Source organism: Halichoerus grypus, chromosome 14, assembly GCF_964656455.1.
Source record: "Halichoerus grypus chromosome 14, mHalGry1.hap1.1, whole genome shotgun sequence".
NCBI classification, from domain to species: Eukaryota; Metazoa; Chordata; class Mammalia; order Carnivora; family Phocidae; genus Halichoerus; species Halichoerus grypus.
Window position 1 is genome coordinate 70880450 of NC_135725.1, and position 27702 is coordinate 70908151.

The 27702-nt window shown below is 43.8% G+C and overlaps 1 protein-coding gene across 1 annotated transcript; it reads right to left on the reverse strand.

Annotated features, from left to right (window-relative positions):
• Positions 1-154: 154 nt before the first annotated feature.
• Positions 155-27465, reverse strand: FRRS1L (ferric chelate reductase 1 like). The gene is made up of 5 exons (XM_036087437.2): positions 27130-27465; positions 15223-15307; positions 12605-12743; positions 8884-9130; positions 155-5739 (listed from the first exon to the last, which is right to left on the reverse strand). The coding sequence occupies exons 1-5, from the start codon at positions 27365-27367 to the stop codon at positions 5567-5569; spliced, it is 882 nt and encodes a 293-aa protein (XP_035943330.1). The 5' UTR covers positions 27368-27465; the 3' UTR covers positions 155-5566.
• Positions 27466-27702: the final 237 nt, after the last annotated feature.

Consider the following 27702-nt stretch of genomic DNA (forward strand, 5'->3'; position numbering starts at 1 on the left):
TCTCTACAAGGACTTTTATCTGACTACTGCAACGTGACTTTCCTCTTTGTCAGACAAGACAGGCTGTCATCTTCTCCAAGGTCTATAAATTCAGGGACACTTTACAAATGAAAGCATGTTAAAAGAAAACCGAAAATGGACCAGAGCAAAGCGATAAGGAATTATAAACTAACTTTAATTGTATCAACAGGAAGAATTTCAAACCATGTTGAGAATTTATACTTTAAAGTTTAAATCTAGTTAATATATTCTAACTGTAACATAATTCTCTAAAGATAAAAGGATTTGTGATGGCAAATGGACCAAACAATCATTTAGGTAGCATCTAGGAATATTGCTACAATTACTTTACATAAATAGAAATCCATGTCTTTATTAGTAAGGTATCACATCTTAGAGTAAAAATTCACATAGGACAGGCTTATAAATATACATAAATCTCAAAATCAATTGCAATTGAACATTAGGTACACAATTATTATAAAACAAATATAACCCATCGGTGTCTATTTAAAGGCATAGTTTTTACAAAATAGTATTTTGTAGACAGTCTCAAAAAAGTATATTAATACTCCTGGAGCCAGATTGTCCCAGCATCAGCGTGTCTGTGGGAATAAGGCATGTGGAGAAGCTGCATTCACTCATCCAGGTGGCCGGGACATTGTACGTGCTGAAGTGGTAACTCTAGTGACCTAGGTGAACGCCACAACCACCACAGAGAGTCACCCTAGAGAGTCACTTACCCTCCGGAAGGATGGAACGGAACAGCTATTTGCCTAATAACAAGCATCAGTACATTTTAAGTGAAAAATCTCAATGAGCTTGATGATTCACTTCAACGTTCAGTCTCCAGACATACTTAAAATCACACTAGCATAGCCACTATTTTTGTGAAAAGGAACTTATATCAGGTTGTTTATTAAATATAAAAACAAGGAAGTCCAACCTGTAACTAAATAACAGAGTATCTGAATAAGGAATCTAAATACAAAATATGTATAGGTTCTATCAACATGCCATTTACTTAATTAACATTAGCCTTAGTTTCTTAACTAAAAGTATAGACAAGTCAAACTCAACAGTGATACTTTATACATTCTTAACAATTCATATCATGTTGAGTGGAGGAGGCAAGGCTTAATAAAGGAATCCTTTCTACAAACTAAATTCCTATAAACTCAAAGGTAGTTTTGCCTGTAATATGCACAATGTTGTATCGCTTGGGTTTTCGAGTATTCAAGGGATCAGGAACAGAAACAATCCTGACAAAGACCTTCACAGGGGCATGGCGTCTATGTACAAACACACACAGACCTCGTCATGTATGTACAAGTATATACACACACATACTGAGAATAATCAAACTGTCCACTAAACATAATCAGTTCTGTTTAGAGAACAAGGATATACACTACAATTATATACAACGAAGTATACACATCTCAGCATCTGGCCTAGTGAAGGAGTTCTCAAATATCTTTCCATGAGGATACATGAGGGAGATGCCATAGTCATGTGTGTAAAACTCTCCCCTGGGCATAACAGATTTAGATAATGCTTAAAAAGAAATCTACAGAGAAATAAATTACTCTGAAACACTATAATCCCCACAAGAGCAATTCAATAGTAAAAGTCATTCATGATGGCCACAGCTTAGAGAAATTAAAACTGCTGCTTACCCAGTTCTGAATTTACTGCAACAGAGCTGAGCAGCTGAAACAGAGACCACAGAGCCTAAAATTCTCTACCATCTGGCCCTTTACAGAAAGTTTGCGGACCCCAGGCTAGGCCTGAGAATGACACACAACCTCAGTGGCAATATCTTGGAAGCACAAAATCCAGAATATAGACAGTAAACTTAATTACAGAAATTGTAGTAAAAACCGTCTGGGATGAAAAATCCATCCCTGAGTTGTCCGAACTTTCCGGTGTCCTTAATGTCAAAAGCCAACTTAAGATCATTAAATATGGCTCCTGCATTTTGTCTGAAATCGTGGTTATAAATTCAGCTTGGAGACTACAGTGGGGCAATAAGAGGGCATTGGATTCTAAATGAGAAGACCTGGGGTTTTAGGCAAATCACTTTTAAAAATTAACTAAGACAAATACATTCTTCTAGTATTGTCCAATCTGTATTAAAAAAAAAAAAACCTATTAAAAGCACTACATACCTGATAAAGATTCTAAATGTTTTTGAGAAGAAAGTTATAGAAAGAGAAATGTACCTCTTTCCCCAAACAGAACTATAAAAGTCCTCCTATTTATTGTGAATCAGTAAAGGGGGGGAAAGCACCTACCTAATTTGAGTGTGCATGGTGGGTTCCATTTAACAAACACCTTATTGAGTGTGCATAAAGACACGAATGTGTAGGAAGTCCTTTCACCTTCCTAGGCCTCAGCTGCCCCTTTGTCAAGTAAGGGCATTAGATTAAATGGCCAGCACTGGTCATTTATGCCAAATGACTAGCCTCAGTTTCTTCATCTGTAAAATTGGATTAATAATAGAATCTACTTCCTGTGGGGATTGTGAGGATTAAATGGGTTAATCCACATAAGGTGTTTAGAACAGCACTAAACACATTTAGCTATTATTATGGTTCTACTCGGGCATTTTAGGAAAAAAATAATATTGGTTAGGCATCTCCCTGGTGACAAGTACTATGTTGGAAAATGGGAATACAGAGATAAAACAAATTTATTCTCGTATTAGGTAAAAATAAATGAAGTTGAAGTCTACAGAATTTTAATTTCAGTGTGCCTATAAACTAACGGTCCTCTGGAATGAGTCAAATGCTGTTCTGCGTTCCTGGTCTGTTAGTTCTTATTTGCAAACAATAATTATTGTTCAGAATATCAATTAAGGTTCACCGCAGGGCAAGACAGAACCGACTTTCTATCTGTGTTTCAAAAGTTCAGTGTTTGCTAAAGAAACGGTTTATGGTTTGATCACAGGTGGAAGAATATAAAAATGCTGGTCAGTCTGGCATTGTATATGAAATACAAGCCCCTGAACCAAACAAACTTGCCACGGAAGTACAGTTTCATCACTTTTTTCTGTCCAACAAGTGTTTGCTGAGCGCCCACGGTGTAGCGGTGTCTTGTTACAACCATGAGTAGCAAGAAATGGTCCCTGCATCGGGGAGCGAGCAAGGGAGGACGAGCAAGGGATTGCAGTAAAGTGTGATGGACAGCTGGATGGGGAAGCCCAGTGTGCTGTGGGAGCACGAGGTGGGGACTTAAACCTATCTAGTCCAGGGGACTGGAGGAACAAATACCGAAGCTGTGACCTGAAAGGTAAGTAGATCAGCAAGCACAGGAAGTGGGAGATGTCTGGGCACAGGCAACACCATGAGAGGGGAGTTGAGAGCAGCTGCCTTGCGTGGACATGGCAAGTGAGGAGTGGTGGCAAAAGATGATTTGGGAGAGGGGCGCCTGGGTGGCTCAGTCGTTAAGCATCTGCCTTCGGCTCAGGTTGAGCCCCACATCGGGCTCCCTGCTCAGCGGGAAGCCTGCTTCTCCCTCTCCCACTCCCCCTGCTTGTGTTCCCTCTCTCGCTGTGTATCTCTCTGTCAAATAAATAAATAAAATCTTAAAAAAAAAAAAAAAAAGATGATTTGGGAGGTAATCAAAATGGATTGCATTTTACCCTAATGGCAATAAGAAGTCAGAGAAAGTTCTAAGCACGAATATGCAAGACTGGTCGTCAAAGTGGAAACAATTTGTGAAATAAATAGCTTGACCTGAAACGCAAGCAGAGGGAAAATCCGTTAATGTGTTCCTTCCCTGCCTGCTACAGAGGCTAGCCCGTCTTTCTTTAGTCTTAACCTATTTATAGCTGAAATACCATATACATCAGAGAGTGAAGTATAAAAATATTTGCCTTCTTATTTACAAAGTGGGTGCCTGCATACGCTGTATCCTCACTACTGAACAAGCATGATAGCTCAGAAGGTGTGCAAAGGCCACCCTCAGCCGGGACTGGAGGGCTCAGTTCCAAGGCCATGGCAGTGAGGTGGAGCCACAGACTTGAACCAGATGACCTGAGTTTGAATCCTACCCAGTTCTTTTGCTCACCTAATGTCATTGAACCTCTCTCCATCTGCAATGAGGATTATTTCTCCTACGTCACTTGGTAGACTATGTGTCACAGAATCGCAATGTTTTCCTTATTTTTGTACAGTTCCAGAATTTAAAAGCTCTCCCCCTACCCCCCAGGCGGACTTTCACCCTGATGGTGAATTTCAAGGATGGCATTAGAAATCAATCTCCAGTCTTGTTTAATCACAAAATCCACAAATCCAGCTCTATAGCAACGATGGGGCCAAGCCAGAGGACTGCGAAACTCTCCAGTGGAAATCCATCGGCAACTCAATGACACCCATGGACTCTTTTCCTCTGAATGGGCTGTTAGCACAGACATTTGGAACAAAGGAACATTTGGGTTCCTTTGAAAAAAGGGGATACATTAAGTCAAGGCATTATGATAAGTACTGCTGATTGCTGGCCCAGTTTACAAGTCCGAACATGCTGAACGGAAACTCTAGGTGAATTCACTCTAGGGGTCATCTCCCATTTTCTGATTTAAAAAAGAAATGTCATCTTTAAAAAGTTTCTACTCCAAATCTCCACAATCTCCAAAAATGTTTATTTTCAAAATGCCTTAAATTTTTATTAAGAGGACTTGTCTATTATAATACATATTTAGTCATACTCAGTGGATGTCGACTCTGACAACGGATTTAGCTGCAACAACACATGAATCGTTTAATTTATAAAATACAGTGAGAGAAGAGTCCAAATTCTAACCGCTAACAATGCCCTTTTTTCTTTTTTTTTATCATTAATATAGTTTTACATCTTCAGGAACACTCACAGTTCCATTCCTAACCTTTCCAAACAGCAATAAAAAATATTTTCTCATAACTACTCACTGACTGAGAAGAAATTTCCTCTAAGTATGGACCATTTTCTTATCATTATAATCTTTCCCATTCTCCCCATCAGCTGTGTAAATATCCAAATGCATTTACGGAAATTTGAAACTTCTTCTGCCTAAAAGGTTGATTGTGAACTAGGGCCATCCAGTAAAGTTCTCTTTAGTAATGTCCCAAGTAACTCTCCTGAGCTGTAGTTGGAAGAATAAAGGTTGTTTAGAAGCTGTATGCCTAGCTCTTTCTCTACCTTGTTATGTGTTATCTGACCAAGTAGCCAAGGACACATGGTATGTGGGTCACCAAAAAAGGCAGCTTTCCTCGACCTCAAATCCCATTCAGTAAGATGGCACTGACAATTTTCATCAAGCCAACTCAGAGATGTTTTGAAGCTGAAATAAGAAAACACATTTGAAAGTGCTTAGAAAAATTTTTAAGTACTTTCCAAAAGTATGGGATCAATATTAAACAATCCTCTTTGATTAGAAAAGCAGCTTGCTCTTTCTTCCAAAAACTGAAATCATAGGAGTCTTTTTTTAAATAAGAAAAGCTAAAATTATACTGCATATTCTTAAAAAATATATTTATACTAAAGACTTTCTAATCCATTTAATATGTTGGCTTTGCAGCTGTGTTTAAGGGGTTCCCATCAATAAGTAGAAGGTCAGGGCAACAATGAGAAGCAAACAAAATGGAGAGGAGAAGGTCTGATAGGCAGCTGATGGCATAAAAATGTCTTCATACTTGTAAATACTGACAACACGCTCTGAAGTCGGTGGTGAGTCTATGTCGTGTCGGGTGATAGAGCCTTTAAGAAAGAAAGAAAAAGGAAGGGGGCAGTAAAAAAAAAAAGATTTAAAATGATATATGCAAACAACAGAAAGATTAGACAAGTCTTTAGCATTGACTACATAAGCAGGAATTATAAAGATCTGGAATCAGATATTAGAGCTATCATCAGAATTCTCTGTAATGGTACATACATAGAAATAGAAAGAACATAGAAATTACCTAAATTTACCCAGAAGACTGGTTCTCATGAATCCACACACCCACTACCAGAACAATACTACTGATCTTTCCATTTCACCCCACTCTGTTGCTTCCTAGTATTGTATGAATGCCTACTTTCAAGGTCTCTAATGAGTTTTATCTTACTAATACCATAAGGAGAACCGTATGTTGATTTCAAACAGTAAGAGCTACTCTTTTTTCCCCTCAAACATATCTTTTATATATGATCATCAACCACTCCTGACCACGCCATACTTGCTTCTAGATGGAGGTCTCTGTCACCGTCTGTGGGCTATGACGTGGTGGCCGGCCCAGATCAGACGGGAGAGCGTGTGGGTGTGCTGTGTGCATGTCTGTATGGTTGAGAAGCAGAGTGAGGTAGCAGGAGGATTAAGATACCAAACAAATGTCTGGACTAGAGACTTTTTTTTTTAACTTGGTTAGATGTGTAAAGAGGGAAAGGCTGTGTACATGGGATGCTTAAAAAGCTAAAATTTGGGGTGCCTGGGTGGCTCAGTTGGTTGGGCGACTGCCTTCGGCTCAGGTCATGATCCTGGAGTCCCAGGATCGAGTCCCGCATTGGGCTCCCTGCTCCGCGGGGAGTCTACTACTCCCTCTGACCCTCCCCCCTCTCTCTCTCATTCTCTCTCTCTCAAATAAATAAATAAAATCTTTAAAAAAAAAAAAAAGCTGAAATTTATTCAACGTGCCTGGCCTCCTGAATAAGCCACATGGAACTTGGGTTAGGGAGACCACAGGTGTGTGAGTTCAGTGCAAAGGTCTCCTTGGAAACAGGGCTCCGAGTGAGAGTTTTTTAAAGTCCTGTCTGCTAGGGAAGGCCTGCCAAATCGGACACGTTAATTTCCTGCTCCAGATTCTGCGCTGGCTCCTGTTAGCACAAGTCTAACTCCTCAGGTCGGCAGACATTTTTCTTTCAACAGATGCACTCCCCTCTCCCATCTAACCTAACCTCCCTCATTGGTCATGTACATGGGCTCCTAGGCTTAACCATGCAGCAACGCTGCCCTTGAGGGAAACCTAATCCCATATCCCCTTTAAGCCTTAGCTTAAAGTGTAGCCCCTTTGAGAGACTTTAAGAGAATGGATAGGATTTGATCAATAGAGAGGGATTTAATCAAAAAAGGGTGCACAAGCCTGTATATGGGGTAGGAATATGCCTGTTCTGTTTGAGGACAGTAAGAACACCCAGAGTCTTGGAGGGCTTATCAGGCAAAGAGGGATCAGACTTGAGGAGGGCCTGGACTGTTAGGCTATTATTCCATCTATGTGAGATGATGACTTTCCCAAGTACAACACTTTCCAAATTGTAAAGGAACTTCAAATACTTGTTTTCATTGAATGCTTCCAATGATCCTTTGAAGTTGGTATTCTCATCATCCCCATTTTAGATACAAAGAAATGGGAGTTCAGAATTTAGAGGAAGGCCGGGTATAGCTACCAATGGGAAAAACCCGCACTCAAATCTAAAGTTTTGGGCTCCAAACCCCATCATTTTAAATAGGTCCATTTCTCTAGGCTGAGATATATGTACTGAAAGTACTCAAAGACATAACTGCAGATCCATTGCTGGGATCCTGGGAAATAAGCAAATGGGAAAGGTGTCACAGATCTGAGGCATCCAAATGTTTTCCCAATTAGAAACAAGCCCCAAAAAAGGGGGCACCTGGGTGGCTCAGTCAGTTAAGCATCTGCCTTCAGCTCAGGTCATGACCTCGGGGTCCTGGGATCGAGTCCCACATCGGGCTCCCTGCTCACTGGGGAGCCTGCTTTTCCCTTTCCCTCTGACCTTCCCCCCTGCTCATGCTCTCACTCACGCACTCTCTCTCTCTCTCTCAGAATGGAGAAAAAAAAAAAAAGAAAGAAAGAAACAGGCAAAGAAGGTATAAAATCTCCAGACCAATCAGTGGAAACATTTTGAAGAAGATAAAAAAAAACAAACCTAGATCAGATTAGGCAACTGAAAGTTGATGAGCACACAGTAAAGAAAGACACAACTGTCAGAGCCAGAATGAGCTCTCCTACAAGCACCACGAAGAACTCACTTCCGTTCTTAGGCCGTTAGGCTTGATCAGCCAGGAGGACTGCTGAAGACACCATGTAACTTGATTTTGGCAGCCTCCAAAAGGTCTCATGATATCCTTGGGTCTTTGTCGGGGATCTGCTGAAAAGCCTTGCCACCCAAAGCAAGGTCGTCAATGAACCAGCATCCACTGGGAAGCTGGTTAGAAATGCAGAATCTCAGGTCCCACCCCAGACCTACTGAAACTGCATTTTAATGATATAGCCAGGCAATTCCTGTACACATTAAAATTTGAGGAGCAGTGGGCTAAATTATAGGATAATTTGATGGATTTGTGACTACCAGAATGGTCATAAAGTGAACACTACTGGGATGCTTGGCGTCAGTCTCTACAGAAGTCTCCAGATGTCCTTTCCTGTTCAATATTTTTTATATTTAGGGCATAAGAGCTAAGAGTACTCACTGACTTTGGAGTCAGTCAGACCTAGGACTGAATTTTAGTTCTTCCATTAATTAGTTGTATAGCCTTGAGCAAGTTCCTTAATCTCTCTAAAACGAGGATGTAATATCTATACCACTCAAGGATGTGGTGAGGAGTAAATGAGAATGTCGTGAGAATTAGCACATACCTCCACATATAGCAGACCCATGATCTGTTCCATTAAGCGCAGAGCTCATCACATACTACCTTGTACTGTGCCAACTACGTTCGCATATTACTTGTCCATTTGTATGTCCATGTGTATAATAAATCCATTACAACTTCCTAAAGGCAGGATCCTATCTCCTTTGTCTTTTACACTAACCAAAGGGCTTATTGCTCTCTTGCCCAATAAATAATGAATACAAGCAAAGCAGTGTCTGGAGTTTAATCCAGATGCCAAAATGTAAGCTTACCCTGAATGGCTGGACCCCAGGCAAACAGATAATACCAACTCAAATGCAGATCGACAATTGTCTCATCTCTGGGAACGTTCACGGGGCGTTTAAATCTGCAGGTGACCCGATTGTTCTCAAAGACTCCTTCTTCATCTCTGGCAGGATTTCTCTGGATCTCCTTTGCCCACTGGCCTACATTATAAAAGTGCTGTATGCGGACCCTCCCATTGTCATCGTGGACACAGGCCATGACGTCATCACCACCCTACCATGAAAAACGATGAAGGAAAGAGTCAAAAGTGCGTCTTTTACAAACGTCTCTGCTAGAAAGAAATTTCACTCAGATATATCCATTTCATTATCTCTGTAAATTTGAAATCCCACCCTCCAAAATTATTTTTATTAAAAAAGCTTTAACCAAGTGACGAAGTTAGCATCGCAGAAGCGGACATCAAGTGCCTCCTGACGTGATGTTCAAAGAATACATCACCAGCTATTTAGTATTCCTGCTGAAAACGCAAACCGAACCTAATCATGAAGAAACAATCAAACCCAAACTGAGAGTCATTCTACAAAAAACGATTATAAAAAGTATTAAAAAAAAATACTTGTAATCTTCAAAAGGGCCAATGTCAGTCATGAAAGACCACACACACACACACACACACACACACACACACACGGCGAAGAAACGATTTCAAAATAAAGAAGACTAAGGATTCATGACAACTAATAGTGTTCCTAGACAGAATCCTAAGTCATAAAATGAGAATTTCTATGAAGGGTAGTATCAGGACAATGGGCAACACTGGAAAATGGGCACTATGTTTGACCATACTATCATGTTAATGTCAAACTTCCCGACTTTAATAGGTTGAATCTCCAAAGTTTCCAGAAAATGATGAAAATAGCAGCAGCAACAGCAGGGGAGAGAGCTAAAGCATGTGTGGCAAAATGTCATCACTTGTTAAAAAAAAAAGTTCTGGGGGCGCCTGGGTGGCTCAGTTGGTTAAGCAACTGCCTTCGGCTCAGGTCATGATCCTGGAGTCCCGGGATCGAGTCCCGCATCAGGCTCCCTGCTCGGTAGGGAGTCTGCTTCTCCCTTGACCCTCCTCCCTCTCATGCTCTCTGTCTCTCATTCTCTCTCTCTCAAATAAATAAATAAAATCTTTAAAAAAAAAAAAAAAAGTTCTGGAAGTAGACAGTGGTGATGGTTGCCCCATGAACGTGATTAACGCCACTGAAGTGTACATTTTTAAATGGTTAAGATGGTAGATTTTACGTCATGTACATTCTACCACAATAAAAAGAAAGTTGTTCGGTGAATCTGGGTGAAGAATATGTATTGCACTATCCTTGCAGATTGTACATTTTACATTTAATTTTTTTAAAGATTTTATTTATTTTTTGAGAGAGACAGAGAGAGAGAGCATGAGCAAGGGGGAACGGCAGAGGGAGAGGGAGAAGCAGACTCTCCCACGGAGCAGGGAGCCTGACACGGGGCTCGATCCCAGGACCCTGGGATCATGACCTGAGCCGAAGGCAGACGCTTAACCGACTGAGCCACCAGGTGCCCCCTGTACATTTAAGTAAAAACAAGTCCAAAAAATGGGGCACCTGGCTGACTTAGTCGATGGAGCATGAGACTCTTGATCTCAGGGTTGCAGTTTGAAGCCCCACTCTGGATGTAGAGGTTACTTAAAAATAAAATCTTAAAAAACAACAACAAAAAAAACCCAGGTCCCCAAAGTTAAAGGTGTTCATCAACCATAACAAATGTACCATTCTGTGGGGGATGCTGATAATGGGGTAGGTTATGCATGTGTGCGGGCAGGGAGTATATGAAAATCTTCTGAGCCCTGTATTCAATTTTGTTGTGAACCTAAAACTGCTCTAAAAATCAAGTCTTATTTAAAAAAAAACAATAATGTACCATTTCAAAAAAAAAGTTTAAGGCTATTAAAAAGGGGTTCCATTTTGCTTTTCCTTTACATCAAATTTTGAAAAAAATTTCAGCTATGCCTCTCCTTGGAACAATAGGAGAAGAAAAGAGAGACTTATCTGTTAAAGGCCTTCAGATAGCAAAATGTCAAACATAGGGGCACCCAGATGGCGCAGTCGGTTAAGTGTCTGACTCATGGTTTTAGCTGAGGTCATGATCTCAGGGTCCTGGGATCGAGCCCCTGCGTCAGCCTCCGTGCTCGGCAGGGAGTCTGCTGGAGGATTCTCTCTCTCCCTCGCCCCTCCCCTGCTCATGCTCTCTAAAATAAATAAATAGATCTTTAAAAAAAAAAATCAAACATAAAATTTGAATGGCGTTGCTCAACCTCCGTCCTCCGAGCGCCCTAATCTTAACAGCTGCACCATGAGGGCAAACGCATTCCAGGACAGGCAACGGTCAATCGCATTGCAAGCCAGCTTCTAGGATGGTGCACACCTGCCGTTTCTCTCTTACTGACCCTAAGTAGGAGACAGGACATGCAGATTCATATCCATGCAATCTTACCAGTTAGGCCCATTGTCTTATTGCCTGGACTGGCTTTGGTAGAAGCTCATCCTTCTGGTGCCCTTTCCAAGAACAAAGCCCCCGGGGTTCTGACTGCTTAGCCTGATCCCCCAGTCTCTACTTAACACCCACCGACAACCTCTCTCCAATCCACTAGTGAATGCTGTCAGTGCTACTTCAAAGCATATCCCAAATGTGAGCACTTCTCACCACTCCCACTGCGGTAAGCCTATCTGAGCTGGCCTCCACTCATTGCAGGAGCCTCAAGACAGGTCAGGTGAAAAGAAGAAGAAGGCAGAGCAGCAGCCTGTGCAAAGGTACAGGGGCCCAAGAAAGTCTGGCTGTGGAAGCACCCTGGCACAGTGAGGTGGCAAATGATGGTATCACAGAGGGAAGAGGGAAGAAGACAGCAGAGGCACAGAGAGAAGCAGAGGTAAGTGACGGATCGCTGCCTGGGATCTGCATGCCCTGCCTGGTCCTGCTCCTTGTCTCTGGTCTTTCTGAGGTCCAGCGGCGTTCTTGCCCACGCGTACTGTGGAAGACTGAGTTGTTGGACTTGATTCTTCATTCCCCAGTAGTACTATTACATACCCGCCCCTTCACAGGGCCTCTTGGGCAGGGGAGTGAACTTCCCTATCCCTTCATTCTGGGCCTGGCTGTGTGACTTACTTTGGGCAATGAAATGTTAGCAGGTGGGACGAGAGCAGAGGTTTGAAATAGGCTTGGAGGGCTCTTGCCCTTTTGTCTCTGCCATGAAAACCACATGCCTTGGTAGCTGCTGGTTCCAGAATGATTAGAGAAAACCCGAATCCAACTCATGGGCTGGAGCCAAGCCCAGCTGAACCCTAGCCAATTCACACACACGTGAACAAGAAATAAATGCTAATAAGCCATGTGGTTTGGAGGCTTTTCTTGCAGCATCACTGCCATAATAACTAATAAATGCAGGTACCACGAGATACCTCATATTCCCATAACCAGCCCTTCCTTTTCTGTTTAAGCTAGCTTGAATTTTTTTTCACTTGCAATCAGAGAGCCGTAACTAATGTAATTGTTATACTGCTTTTATCAATTTGTTTCCCTTGCTTTGAAAAAGAAAATCAATTGCTAGAAATCCACACATTTAATAGTGGCATGGTGGCTTGGAGAAACCATGCCCATTTTCCAAAATCTAAAGTAGCACAGCAAACTAAAGAAGAAAAAAATCATCTTTTATCATGATTTGCATCTTACCATTTTCTTGTCTGAAGAGAATCCAACTGCTACCCAGCCATCTGTGTCAGCGCTCAGCTCAAATTCCACGTCGGCCCCGATCATCCGGTAGCTAAGGAAGTAGTCACACGTCTCCGCATTACAGCCTGGCTTGCCGTATCTGCAGGAGAGATCAAAACACAGCACTGCTGCTTCATCTCCTTACTCACAACACATTAAGAAGGCAACAGTGTATCAGGCAGAGTGAAGCAAGATTACCAAGTAAATGAGATCTTTGCTACCAGGGATCTGAAAACCACAGTTTCACTTGGGAGAGATCTTGGAAAAGATCTGCTCCTTTCTATCTACATACAACCTGAGGACCAGAGATGGGAAGGGGCTTGCTTGCATAGTGAGTCAGTAGCTGCTGGAGGACTTGAACCTGGGCCTCCACTCCCGGCCAGTGTTCTCAACATTATATTAGAGCTTCTCAGATAGTCATTATTACTGAGTTATTTCTGAATCCCTTTCAGAGGAAGAAATTCTCAGAGTTAATAAACTGTTTTTGTGAATTAAATATATACCAGTTCTTTTTTACTTAGAAATTTTCATACAACTAAATTAACAAAAACTTACAAATTAAATATAAATTAAACTACAAACGCAGGAACATTTAAATTCTCAGCATCCGTGTGATGGATGGTGTAATCTTACTGAAGGTAGATTTTGCTTACCTGCATGGGGTATATCTGACACACAGTGCAGGGTCTCTTGGATGAGCACTTTCTTACTACTAAACATGATTTCACTTTCCCCCACTCTTATCTGTTTGAAAGGTTGCAAAACCCTCATACATACATCAAATGAATACCTCATCTAGTATTCACTGAGCATGAATACATCATTTATTTATAAAATCTGCCTTGGCTCTATCAGGCTATCACACAATTACCAATCAGGACGCCAGAGTACCGAGCAGCATAAACTGGTTATCCAGATAATCCGATTATGCATACATTCATCATTTTAAGGGGCATGATTGAAATGGAAACTCAAATTTAAATTTTCTTCCAGGGGACCTGTGGATCCTTTAAGAATCAGGAAGCCCTAGTGAGAGGGACATTGTTTTATGCCATTTTCAGAAGAACAGAAAACTGTAGCAATGGGTGGGACAAGGGAAGCTCAGGTGGAAGGTATCTAAAGGAACAGGGCACAAAGCTGCCAAGCACTAACTGAAGAGGGAGGCAAGGAACATGCCAGGCAGGGACCCTGAATGGCTGGGAAGAGATGTGAGCTCAGGACAGTGTAGAACCGGGTAAAAACGCTAAATGAGTGTAAGGAAAGCTAAAGAAGGAACGAATGGGCCAGAAAACAAGTCACCCTGAAGCCAGCAGCTACTGAAATTCCCTCCCTTCTCAAAAATGTCCCCCAGTCACCAGACTTAACATTGCTGGCCATCTTCCTCAATAATAGTATTATTTGGATTCTTAAAAATTCCTAAGAGGGGCGCCTGGTTAAGTGTCTGCTTTCAGCTCAGGTCCTGGGATCCTGGGTCCTGGGATCAAGTCCCACATCGGGCTCCCTGCTCAGTGGGGAGCCTGCTTCTCCCTCTGCCCCTGCCCCCTGCTTGTGCTCTCTCTCATTCTCTCTCTCTCTCTCAAATAAATAAATAAAATATATATTTTTTAAATTCCTTAGAAATACCCTTGTAGGGACGCCTGGGTGGCTCAGTTGGTTAAGCGACTGCCTTCGGCTCAGGTCATGATCCTGGAGTCCCGGGATCGAGTCCCGCATCAGGCTCCCTGCTCGGCAGGGAGTCTGCTTCTCCCTCTGACCCTCCTCCCTCTCATGCTCTCTGTCTCTCATTCTCTCTCTCTCAAATAAATAAATAAAATCTTTAAAAAAAAAAAAAAAATAGAAATACCCTTGTAATCCAAAGAAAACTCAAAACCCCTTTATTCGATTTTTTTTCTCCTTAGGCCTTGAGCACTGAACAAAAGAAAAAAAACATCCAGAACTTTCAGTGCAGTAGCCATCACAACCTTTACTCAAGGACAATTTATTTTAGGAAATAACAGTTTCAAAGAGGAGGCGGCTCTTCCAACAAAGCGGAGCTGTCTGGCTGGGAGGCTCACCGTCTTTACTAGTGTTTGCTAGCTCCAGCCCATCATGTTTTGATAGAGCATGACTAGTAATCACGTGGGGACTCCCTAAATCTGAGATAACAAGCTCGCTACAATCATCAGTGTTCATGACTAGTTAGTATCATCCAGATACCCCAAAGTCATGACTCTTTATTTGAAAAGGAATTGGGTCTTAAATGTGTCAATCATGGTCTGTCCCGCTCACAGCCCAGCTAGTAAGACACAGCCCATGTCACCTGATTCTTTTTCATACAGCCAACTGGTCAGGAGTAGATACCTGGGCCAATGGCAGTATGGCCATAAATGAAAAACCAGAGAAGGATGTTCCAGTGCTAAGGAGCATTCGAGAGCTTATGGCCTCTAAGGCTGAAAACTGGAGTGGCCATCGGAAACAGGCTGAAGCAATGAGGGGATGCAGGCCCCTGACTGGAATGAGCTATACGCGATTGAAATACTACCTTGAGAAGTAAATCAGTGCCTTAGCCTTAAAGTTAACCAACTCGCAGATCTACCAACCTAAAGCATCCCTTAGTTTTTCCACAGTCATCCACTTTGATTTTGGCAAATGGATCCACAGGAGGAGCAGTAGGGAAAGGGTAACCTAGACAGTGAGAATAAACAATGGTTAGAAAATCCAACAACACCGTTTTTCCAAGGAGAAATTTTTCTTTCTAATACGTTGACTATTTTCTACCACACGTTGTCTAGAAATGTTTAGGGCCTCACAAAAGGGCTTTGTGTAAGCCTAATCACCCTCTTCATGAGGGGAGGGTGTAGGGCACACATCTTTGAGCCAGTCTTACATGTGAACTGAGAATTATGTGGCCTTTCCATCCTTTTACTGGCAGGGAACCTGAGGCAGAGAGGTGGCGTAATTTCACACAACCACGGGCTCACCACCATCCCTGGGAGTGTGAACATCACAATTTTCATACAATACCCATGCTTTAAGAGGGGAAAAAAAAAATCAACAATGAAATATTTGTATATGTGATAGTAGAGGTTTTCCATGTATACCTATACACGATAATAGGATTTTCCCCTTTCTCTGAACTTCCATTTGTCATTAAGCTGTACAGGACATTTCCCTAGCTCACTAAATTCTTCAAACACAATCCTTTTTAACACCTGAGTATCTTTCTTGTAAGATCACTTCACATCCTAATGCATTCAACCACATGCTGAAGGGTAGGCCTGCACTATGCTTCCAGTTTGTGACAGCAAAGATTTTTCTCCTCGGCTGTTAACTCCATGCACACGGGAACCACGTGTGGGTCATCTTGGGTTCTCTGTCCAGCATTGTGCTCGGCACTGGACGCTGACTACATGATTGTCAAATGAATAAATAAAATCACCCACAGATAATAGGCAATGTAAATAAATGTAAACTTGAGGCTTTGTTTACTTTGTTCCATTATGATGTAGTAGGAAAGATGTTGGGGTCTGGAGCCAATGGCCAAGAAAGAATTCTTGAGATGTCTTTGGTACAAAAAGGTGATTTTATGAAAGCACGGGGACAGGACCCGTGGGCAGAAGGAGCTGCACTCAGTCATGAGGAGTGGCCCATTATGTCCTTTCAAGTTGGGAGGGGGTTAGGGAAAGCACAAGCCTCCAGGAATTTTGGAAACAAGGTTTCCAGGACCTTGAGGGGGCCAGCTATTGTTAGGAAAAGGTCATTTATTACTATTTCAAGGACTTGTCAATGGGCTGTAAGTAGTAAGGAAATTTAATTTTTCTTTTGCCTTTGTTACTCACATCACAGCAGATTATACTTTAAAAAAAGCCACTAGGCTATACTTTCCTGGCACACGTGTGTACAGTTTGGACAGTTCGTTTCTATTACCCTAGATCTTGATCACCTGCTAAAATACAGTCCTAGTAGCTTTTTACCATCTTTAAGTAATTGGACCAAGTGTACTATTTTTTCTACTTTTAGGCATATTTTTATGCTGAGTCCTCAGTCTACTTTGGTACTCTAGACTGAGTCCAGCCTTGGATGAATTTTTTTTCTCTTAACATGTACTGAGCAACTGCTTAATGGTACGAACTATGTTAAGCATCTTCATATATGTTCTTATTCTTACTACAATGCTGAGGCTATTTTTTTCCCAGAACATCTATCCAGGAATGCAATGACTACTTATGTTTTAAAAATTCTATAGGTAACCGGGGCACCTGGGTGGCTCAGGCAGTTGAGTGTGACTCTTGGTTTCAACTCAGGTCATGATCTCAGGGTCCCCGCCTTGGGCTCTGTGTTTAGCTGGGAGCTTGCTTGAGATTCTTTCTCTCCCTCTGCCCCTCCTGCTCACACAGTCTCTCTCTCTCAAATAAATATTTTTTTGAAAAAATTCTGTAGATGGGGCGCCTGGGTGGCTCAGTTGTTAAGCGTCTGCCTTCGACTCAGGTCATGATCCCAGGGTCCTGGAATCGAGCCCCACATCGGGCTCTCTGCTCAGCTGGAAGCCTGCTTCTCCCTCTGCCACTCCCCCTGCTTGTGTTCCCTCTCTCCCTGTCTCTCTGTCAAATAAATAAATAAAATCTTTTAAAAAAAAAAAAAAAGAAAAAATTCTATGGGTAACTGAAAAAGACAGTCTCTCATAATGTTGCGTCTCGATTTCCCCATCTTCTGTTATCCTTACCACTTCCTAGCATCTAGAATACTTTGGCATATAGCAGATTTCCATCTCAATAAATGCCAGTTATTATTACTATGGGATTACTATTAAGTTTTGTAAACTGGACTGAGAACTAATAACCGTTGGGTAAGATCATCTCTAGAAGAATGGGTTTCTAAGCTCTAATTACGAGCAAGCTTTGGGAAAAAACTCATTTATTAATGTACCAAACTACCTTATTAGCATTGGCAAATGGCTTTTCAAGGCTTTTTTAGCAGTAATTTCCTATTCTCTTTTATGCTTCTAAAACTTGGAATGAGAACTTGTTTTGCCAAATGCATTTGGGCATATCTTATTCTCTTGTTTTGTAAGATGTTGTATAATAAAGAATTTAACTGGTTTTCATCCCTGGTCCTGGAGAGAGGCTCCAAATCCTTGGAACTTCCCAGCAGGGCTGTCTTTGTTATTCATGAGCCCCTTGGGATCACACCTGAGCTTGTGCTAAGAGATGAGATGACTCAGGATGGGGGCTAGTCCCCAGAAAAACCAACCATGTGACTAGAGGTTTGGGGCTGTCAGTTAGGCCCACCTCCAGGGACGGTTGGGAGGCTGGGGACTACATTTAATGATGTAGCCAATGATTAAATCAGTAATACCTATGTAATGAGACCCCAGTAGAAACTCTGGACACAAGTCAGTGCTGCTTCCTGGTTGGTGAACAAACTAATACTGGCAAGGGTGACAAGGCCTGATTCCATGAGGAGAGGCCATAGAAACTGTGCATTTGGGAGACCTCCAGACTTCACTCCACGTGTGTCACCACCAGCTGTTCCTGAATTGTATCCTTTACAGTAAGTGCAGTGCTTTCCTGAACTCTATGAAACATTCGAGTGAATTACAGAATCTGAGGGGGGTTGTAGGTAGCCCCAGGATTTGCAGCCAGTTGATCTAAAGTGAGCAGTCTTGTTATAGACCACCCCCTTTAGCTTGCGGGGCCTGAGCTAACTCTGGGTTATTAGCACCACAAATTAATTTCACTATACTAGCTGGGGTTGGCAGAATAATATTAAGCACAACAACATTACAATTTTCCCCTGAATTTAAATGACCTATTTGGCATAAATTTAGTTTGGCCCGTGTGCCAGTGTTTAAGCTCTTGTCTCTGAGCTACAACCCCAGCCTTCGATAGCCAACTCTGTGATGGGTTGAGCACTCTGCAAACCACATTTCTCCTTTGCCAGTTGGCTGGGCTCTGCTGAAACATTGGAGGGAGGCTAGGAGGCAGGAGGAAGGAAAGACCATTCCTTCCTATTGGATTGCTGTCCCCTACACAAGTCCTCGGTGATCCTGCTTCATCCTTCCAGTGGCAAGTTGGTGCCAGCTTTATATCTAAATTCCCCTAACCAGCCTTGTCATGCCCTCAAAGGAACCAGCAGCAGCTGGGCAGAGAGGATGGGCTGCAGTTTTGCGGGGGGTCTCTTGGCTGAGCTTCTAGATTCTCACAGCTTCAAGCCCTGCTCTGTGCCCCGACCCCTCCCAGCACCCCAGTCCCAGGGGCAGTAGCTGCTTCCCGCCGTTACTGTCTCTGTGCTCCTTTTTGTTTCTCCTGTCCCCCAACATCTACTTAGATAGCTGACTGGGCTGGTCATCCCGTTTAAAAAAAAAAAACACACAACTTAGAACTGGTTTCTATCTTTCTTTCTGATCAGATCTTGATGGAAAAGAGACTGAACGGATCAATCCTTAAATACTGACACAGTGGGTTTGCAGGGTGTACCCTACCAGCCTTTCTCTTGGTGACTAGTTAGCAGCGTCGTTCAACGGGATGTCGGACACGCTGTGTACAATTGCACTGGCCCATTATCTTGACGGCAGAATTTTAATTTTTAAGTATGTAGGTGCACCGAATTAAACTGATGACATTTCCTGGTTTATGGGATACTCCTATCAGTCTCTGCAAAGCCCATCTTCTATTTTCCCCTAATCCGATCCTAAACCCACTTTCCTCCTGGTCTAGAGTATTTTCTAAGTATCCTTCTGCAAAGGCTGCAGGTTTTAACAAAATGAGCACTCTGACACATACACATCTTAGAAAAGCAATATTTTACTGTGATACACTGAAAGGGGGGTTGGGGGTAAGCTTCACATCTGTGCGAGCTCCTCAAAGGGCATGGAACTCTGCCTGCCCAGGGTGAGGTCCCGCCTTACTGCAAAAGTCCTTCCACGTTCCCAACCACACCATCCTGAAAGTCTTGCGTGACTCCCTTATAAAATAATCACCGAAGTGCCTTTAGCAGAACCTGGATCTACCATGGAGGGTCCAGGCCCAATTTTTCACTAAGCCAACAGCGCCACCCTGCCATGCTGCCCACAGCTGCACTGCCCTGGCCATCCCATGGCCATGCACAGGTCTGGAAGCATCTGAGCAGAGCAGACTAGCAAAGGCCCCACCCCGACTCACCAGCCGCCATTCTTTTGTTTATTTCTATCTATGTGTGCTCTTGAAAACTAGATGGCTTGTGTATGTCTTTAATCTGCATAAACGACCCTGTGTGGTACCTCTTGTTCTATTTATTATTTTCCTTTGGAAATCTATCCCTATCTGTAAAGGTGAGACCTGTTATTACTTCTGACTGAATAGCATTCTTTGATGTGCACATAACCACATTTTTTGAAATAACTCCCAATTGCCTTAATGTTTAAAGTGCCTTCAATGTTTGCTTCGTCAAATAATGAGGAGATGAAGTGCCTTACATATGTTTCTTGTGGACATATACAAGAGGTTTTTGTTTTATTTCAGTAAACCCCAGAGAGCAATAGGTAGGTCACATCTTTATTCCACAAAGCTCAGTGAGATTAGTATTCAGACTAACAGCACCGGTTTACAATCCCATCCACAGTGCATGAGGTTCCTATTCCCCACCCCCACTCTTGCCGGTACTTGATATCATCCGACATTCTCAATATTTTAATTTGTATTTCCCCAAGTACTAGTGGGGTTAAACATCTCTTTGTATCTGTATTAGCCACTTGGGTTTCCTTTTCTATGATGTTTATATACATAATCTTTGCGCTTTTTTTTAGACTTGGTTTTCGGTCTTTCTCATGGGAGTTTATGTGTATTCTTGATACTAACTCACTGTAGGTTTCAGATGCTGCATTTTTTCCCCCTTCTAGTCTGCCACCAATCTTACTTTTTTCTCTAATATCCTTCCTTGGACCAAAATCTTTAAATGTGATGTAGTTGGGGAAATGATTTTTCTTCTTTCGGTTTGTGCTTTTAGAGTCTTATCTCAGAGATTAATCTCCATTCTAAGGACATGAAGATCTTTCCCTACACGTTTATTTATTAACTTTGTAGTACTGCCTTTCACATTTAGACCTGACCCATTTGGAATTTATTTTTTTTATACGATGTGAAGAAAACAGTTTTATTTTTCTCCCTACACTGACTCAATTTTTCTCAATGCCATTTACTTAAATAACTCATCTTTTCCCTAGCAATTTATGAGGACACCTTGATATTTTACTGGTTCTTAGAGGAACACAGGTCTATTTCTGGGTTTTTCTGCTTTGTTCTCTGGTTTATTTGGCTGTTCCTGAGCCAAGACCACACTATATGAATTACTAGGCATTGTAACATATCTCAGTAATTCACAGAACTTGATTCTTCCATGCAAAGGATAGATACTAATTTGTCAAATTCTCTCCCCAAATGCTGTTGGGCTCTTGTAGGGAACTGCGGTAAATGAATAGATGAATGGGGGCAGAGCTGACATCTTTATAATACCAAGTTACTCTTTCCAAGACCATGGTATATTTCCCATTTATTCCTTTTTTTCTTTTTTTATATCACTTAATAGTTAAAATTTTTTCTCCACACAAGGACCAGGGCATTTTTGTTAGGCAAAATTTGGACAATATACAGATTTTTGTTGCTATTTTAGATGATATCTTGTTTTGACATTTTCTAGCTTATTGCTGCTAAAAACAAAGAGAGATTTTGGTTTACATATGCTGATCTTGCCTATGGCGACCTATTGCATTCTCCTGATTATGGATCTGTTGATTCTTTCTGATTTTCTATGTAAATACATCAAGGGAGCTAAAAAACATATATTTGCACAAAGACTTGTACACAGGTGTTCATGGCAGCATTATTCATAATTGCCAAAAATGGGAAATAACCCAAATATCCATCAGTTGGTGAGTATCTGTGGTTTCCTTTCTTGTCTAATTCCTAAACACTCTCTGTTCTCTTCTGCAATCCCTTGAGCCTGTTTCGCCATCCTCCACTGGGTGGTTAATGGATTCTGGTCTGCTATTTATTGCTTCTAATTGACTGCTTGGCTCACAGCCCTCAGGTATTAATTTAGTACTTGATTCCTTGAAGTTTTAACCAGCAGCTGTCTGTTCAAATCTGAGAACTACTACACCAGCCTCTTTCACTGTCCGAACTGCCTGAATCATTGTTTTTGTTTATCAGAGTCAGAGAATCAAGTACAAAGGTCAAGGGGCTTTAGAAAATGGAAAATACGGAAAGCTCCACACACATGTGAATGGCCATCGAGCAAAGCTTTCTCCACGGCACTCCACCAGGAGGGAACCCGCAGTTCCCCACTAACTGCCTACCCCATTGGTTCTGAATCCCTTTCCTCAAGTCTGCCTGCCGAAATACCTCATTCAGCCTGTCCCACTGTACCTCCAAGTACAGCAGATCAACAGGGACCCTCTACTCCAAAGAGCTGGACAACTTGCACCATCTCATCCATAAAGTTAATCAACAAATCTATGTAGTTCCCTGCTACTTTCTAGCTGTGTGGCTTTAGCTATTTAAATTTTTCCGTGGGTCAGTTTTCTGAACTCGAAGTGGGGCTAATAGCAGCATCTAAGTCAGAGGTTTACTGTAAGAATGAAAGTTAATATGGGTAAGGAACTGAGAACAGCACCTGGTGCACAGTAAGCACTTACTGAAAGCTAGCCCCAGTTAGTGTTATTATCAGACTACACTCATGGAGGATACATAGGTAAATCAGATGTAGGCTATTTACCTTTAAAGGACTTGCAGACTGGCAAGGTGATGAGTTAGGTATCCACATACAATACATGTACTTGTAGGAATAACACAGGCAGATGAAGGAATTTGTGCCCTTTTCCCCAAGCTCTGTCCTTCTCTCTACTGTCTTACTAGCTCTTTCCTCAGTAGGAAAAAATGTGGTCGGAACTTGATCAGAAATGGGCCACATTTTACGAGTAGTCAGATCACTGTGCCTTAAAGATAAGCAACCATGAATATGTTCCCTCTTTTCCTTCCAAGGCAGAGTATGTTTCTAGGGACAAGTCAGTTACCACCCTCCATATGGCTGGCTAGTAAGGCTTCAGGGCATGCAGATCTTCATGGCAGGGACAAGAGAGCAGGAGGCTTTACTTGGGACTTAACACTAAGCCAAAAACACCCAACTCAGTTTTTTCAAAGAACCCTCAGAATAGAATATTTGCCCGTAATCATGAAGAAATCTATTTTACATTCTGTTGTTCTGAATATATAGATTCTGTGTTAAGAACCTCAAGAGGAAGAGGTATGAATGGTAGGATTCGAGCACCAGGACCCTATCCAAACTCTTGATCATAGAGAGCAAAAAGGGTCAATGGCAGGGTTAGATTGTATGCTGCAAGAGAATATCCTCCCTTAATGGCAGGGGATGGGGGGAAGGAGAAAATCAGGGAAGGCTCCCTGAAAGAGGTAGCAGTGGTGTTAGGAATATAAAGATGAGTCGTATAGGCTAAGACAGGGGAAACCTTTAAGAATTCTAAAATCTAGCACAGTTAAGGGGTGCCTGGGTGGGTCAGTCAGTTAAGTGTCCGACTCTTGATTTTAACTCAGGTCATGATCTCAGGGTCATGAGATGGAGCCCTGCAATGAGCTCCTTGCTGGGCATGGAACCTGCTTAAGATTCTCTCTCTTGGGGCGCCTGGGTGGCTCAGATGGTTGAGCGTCTGCCTTCGGCTCAGGTCATGATCCCAGGACCGTCCTGGGATCGAGTCCCACATCGGGCTCCCTGCTGGGCGGGGAGCCTGCTTCTCCCTCTGCCTCTGCCTCTCTCTCTCTCTCTGACTCTCATGAATAAATAAATAAAACATTAAAAAAAAAAAGATTCTCTCTCTCTCCCTCTGCCCATCGCCCTACCCCTGCACTCTCTCTCCAAAAAACAAAACAAAACAAAACAACCCTAGCATAGTTAAACCAAAACATAAATTTTTAAAAATGAACATGTTTAGGGGGCAATTAAAGATACCAAATTAGCCAGTTTTCAGCGCTGGCTTTGGGAGTCTTGGGCTATCAGGACACTGGAGAAATGGTTTCTAGACAGGGTGGGTAATAGTCAGTGGGCTCTCTGGAAGTTTCAGTGAATTCTCCATCTCCATTAGTTTAATTCCCTTCTTTGAATTTACATACCACCAGGCCATCTTTTCATTGAAAACTCAGTTATTGGCTACTTTGAACCTGAGAAGGGGGTCCCCTGCATAGAGGAAACACGTAGTCCAATCACTAGAAAAGACAGCCCCATTTGTACTGATAGAAAGAAAGAGTAGTTTTTAGGCTGCCTGGGTGGCTCAGTCAGTTAAGCATCTGCCTTCAGCTCAGGTCATGATCTCAGGGTCCTGGGATCGAGCCCCAAGTCAGGCTCCCTGCTCAGCGGAGAGTCTGCTTCTCCCTCTGCCCCTCCCCACCCCTCATGCTCTCATGCTCTCTCTCTGTCTCAAATAAATAAAATCTTAAAAAAAAAAAAAAGAAGAAGAAGAAGAAAAAGGGGGGCGCCTCGGTGGCTCTGTTGGTTGAGCACTGGCCTTCAGCTCAGGTCATGATCCCAGGGTCCTGGGATTGAGCCCTGCACTGGGCTCCCTGCTCAGCAGGGAGCCTGCTTCTCTCTCTGCCTGCCACTCCCCCTGCTTGTGCTCACTCTCTCTGTCAAATAAATAAGAATAAAATCTTAAAAAAAAAGAAGAAGAAGAAAGAGTAGTTTAAAGGCACTATTTCTACCTCTTCACTTGCCACTTCCTTCAAAATCAATCAGGGTCCCTCCTTTCTCCACTGAATTTATCCCAGGAAAATTCACCTCTCATTTCCCAAATCCATCAACTATTTCAAGCCTTCATGCTACTGGGCCTCACCATGGCTTGGGACACGGCATCCTGACACCCTCTTTCCCTTCACTTTCTGGGTTAGAACATCCACCGGGGACATTTCCTGGGTCTGCTTCTCCCACTCTGGCGTACCCTTTAAGGCAATATCACTGATTATTTCTAAGGATCTTGAGAAAATCTCTATTCAGGATCCACAGGGCTAAAACCCAGGCCCAGGGTAATCTAGTAGAGGTGCTGCCCCAGAGAGGTTCAGCCCACAAACATCCCCACTAGCACCCACCAGCCGGGTGTAGGGTCTGCATTTGAAGATAGTGAAAGTGCTGGAGAGAAGAGAAGAAATGACAGTGAAAGCCCCGGATAAGCAAAGGGGAGGAGTAAGAGATGACGGTAAAAGGAAGCTGGGCCAAAGAGAAAATTCCAGATAAAGGAGTTGAAGCTTCATTCAGTGAGCAGGTTGGAACCATCATGGATTTCTGGGGGTTAGAGCTGAGCCTCCGGCGGCTGCATGTGCAGGCCAGGTGAGAGGGGCAAGCGGACAAACCAGGGATTTGTACACACATTACATGCCCTGTTGCCCTGTGGGGTCACCTCACTGCAATGCCCTCCCTCTTCTGGCTCATAAAAGTCTTTCATACTTCCTAGCTCAACTCTATAAAGCCTCCCTGATGGCTTCAGCCCCCTGACGTCCATGTTCATAAAACCGTCTGGACTCTACAACTAACTTCTTTCTCTCTGTATATACAAACGGACATACAGCATCTGACCTTGTTCTCCTCCGTCTGTTAGGGACATGTGCCCAATGAGAATATGAGCTCTCGGGTGCCATGCGTGAGTCACCTGGCAGCGTGCCGGGCTGACGACGAACAGAATAAATATGTATTAGATCCTTTCAGAAACAGATGGGCTTTGAAATGTTTGTTCGTTTCCAGGGTGATAGATGCTGCTTCGGCTTGTCTGTCCCTGCCTCCTCCCCCATCCCTCCTCCTCCCTGGCCACATGGCTGCCCAGCTAGAAGACTACATTTCCCAGCCTCTCTTGCAGCTAGGTCATGTCATGTTCTTGCCAAAGGAATGTGAACAGCAGTGACCTGTGTGACCAGGCTAAAAGGTAATGGCCTGTCCTGAATTTCCTCTTCTCCTTTCCTCAAGCTTGAACAAGGACATGCAAGCAACCATCTTCTACCACACCAATGAGGACAAAACTTTACTGGATGGTGGAACAAGATGCACTGACCTTGTGGAACAGAGCTGTCCCAACTGCCCAGACCAGTCAGACTCATGTGAGAAAAAAAAATAAAGTACCTTATTTAAGCCACTATACGTAGGGGTCTCTGTTTCAGTGCTTGAACCTCTACCCAACTAATATATTTCCCCAAATCCATCCTTTCCATTTCAATACAATAATTCCAATTTTTTAACTGGGCATATTGCCTCTCAGCTAAAAAGCTAACTTTCCCAGCCTCCTTTGCATTTACATGTGGCCACATTGTGGCCAAGGAAGTATAATTGTTATATGGGACTTCTGAGTAATCTCCTTATAAAGTAGTTAGTGACCTTCCCACTTTCTCTTTCCCACTGTCTGGACAGTGAATGTAGTGGCTGGACATCAAGTAGCCATTTTGGACCAGGAAGTTACATGCTAAGAATTGTGAAGAAGCAGAAGACCAGGATCCAGGGTCTCTGATGAGCATGGAGCCTCCAATACCAGCCCAGACTCCCTACTTATAGATTTCTTTACATGACAGAGAAACTTCTATCTTATTTAAGCTATTAATGTGTGCTTCTTGTATACAGCTAAACCGAATCCTTCATAACAAATACACCCAGCATCATATCAGTTGCGGGGACATTTCAACCCCAATTTAATTCTTGCATATTCCTCTTAGCATAAAAATAGGAAAAATCACTACTTTCCAAACTGCAGAAGAAGCCAGTTTCTATGCCTTCTACAACAGAATCAGCTTGGCTTTTGTGCTCACTAAAGCAACTCCACAGGGAGGTCTGTAGCTGAAAAACCCCTAGTCTCTGGGCCCAGCAGCCCCCTACAATGGTGGCTCACAGTAGGGAACTTTAACATGTGTGATAACAGAAAAGAACTGGGATGGAAGTGGGCACGGAAATATGCCCCAGCTCTGATGGCAGGCAATCAGCAAGAACAGAACGCTGAAAGGTTAGGTCACTAGTCACTGTAAATTTAGGTCAATACAGACAGGGAGAAAATAAGACAGCATCACTTTAAATTGTGATTTCTGCTTCCCACCAGCTTCCCTGATCTCACACACCCCAGGCCAGATGGCGGCCTCCTCCCCTAGCACCCGCTACCCCAACCCCGGACAGGGAGAGTGGAGGCCAGACGCCAAGAACTGGGGGAGCCTAGGCTCAGCCCCACCTGTCCGCAGCCTCCCAGGGCTCGGCTGACCACCTCCTTCTCCTGGCCTCAGTCTCCCTACCTGTAAAGCGGGCGGCGGGTGGAAGGCGCTGACAGCTCTCCGGGTGCCTCCTGCGGGCCGGCGGGGGTCTGAGCAGTGCGCTCCCCATCCCAGTCCCGCGGTCCCAGAGCTACCTCCATTGGCCTCCTTACCAAACCGCCCCTCCGGCCCTGCTCCCGCGGCCGCCTCGGTCCCCCCCCACCCCCACCCCGCGTCTCCCTCTCGCAGCCTCACCCTCCTCCGACAGGTAGCGCAGGTCGTAGAACTCCCCGGCGAACGTGCCGTAGGAAGAGTCGTGGCGCGGCACCGCCTCGTCGGCGCCCGCGTCCCCCCGCACGCGGCCCCGGGGTCCCCGGCCCCCGGGGCCCGCGCCGTCGTCTGCGGGGCTGGCGGCGCAGGTGCCGGGCCCGGTCAGCAGCAGCAAGAGCAGCGGCACCCAGGCCCCCGGGCGCTGCCGGGGCGGTCGTGCCATGGCTGCGCACAGATCCCGCAGCCAGGCCGCTCGGGCCGCAGCGGGGCCGCCGCGGGCGCCGGGCCGGGACTGCGCCGCCGCCGCCGCCGCCGCCGTCAGCACGCGCCCGCGCCCGCGCCCACCCCCGCCCGCAGCCCGCGCGGCCGCGCAGCCAACAGTCCCCGCCGCCTCGCGCCTCGCTCTGCGCATCCTCCAGCCGGCGCGACGCCTACCCTTCCTCCTAGCATCCTCGTCTCCCTGCTCCGACTCTCTCCTAGCGGCTTCCCTTCCTCCGGCCTTTCTTCCAGTCTCCCCATCCTCTGCCTCCCTCCACGAGTCTCCCCCCACACACAGAT

Coding starts and splice junctions, on each gene's coding strand:
- FRRS1L (XM_036087437.2), bottom strand. CDS start 27,367: ATGGCACGACCGCCCCGGCAGCGCCCGGGGGCCTGGGTGCCGCTGCTC. Junction 12,744..15,222: donor AAAACTAAGGGATGCTTTAG/GTTGGTAGATCT, acceptor TCTCTCCTGCAG/ATACGGCAAGCCAGGCTGTA. Junction 9,131..12,604: donor TCTCTTCAGACAAGAAAATG/GTAAGATGCAAA, acceptor TTTTCATGGTAG/GGTGGTGATGACGTCATGGC.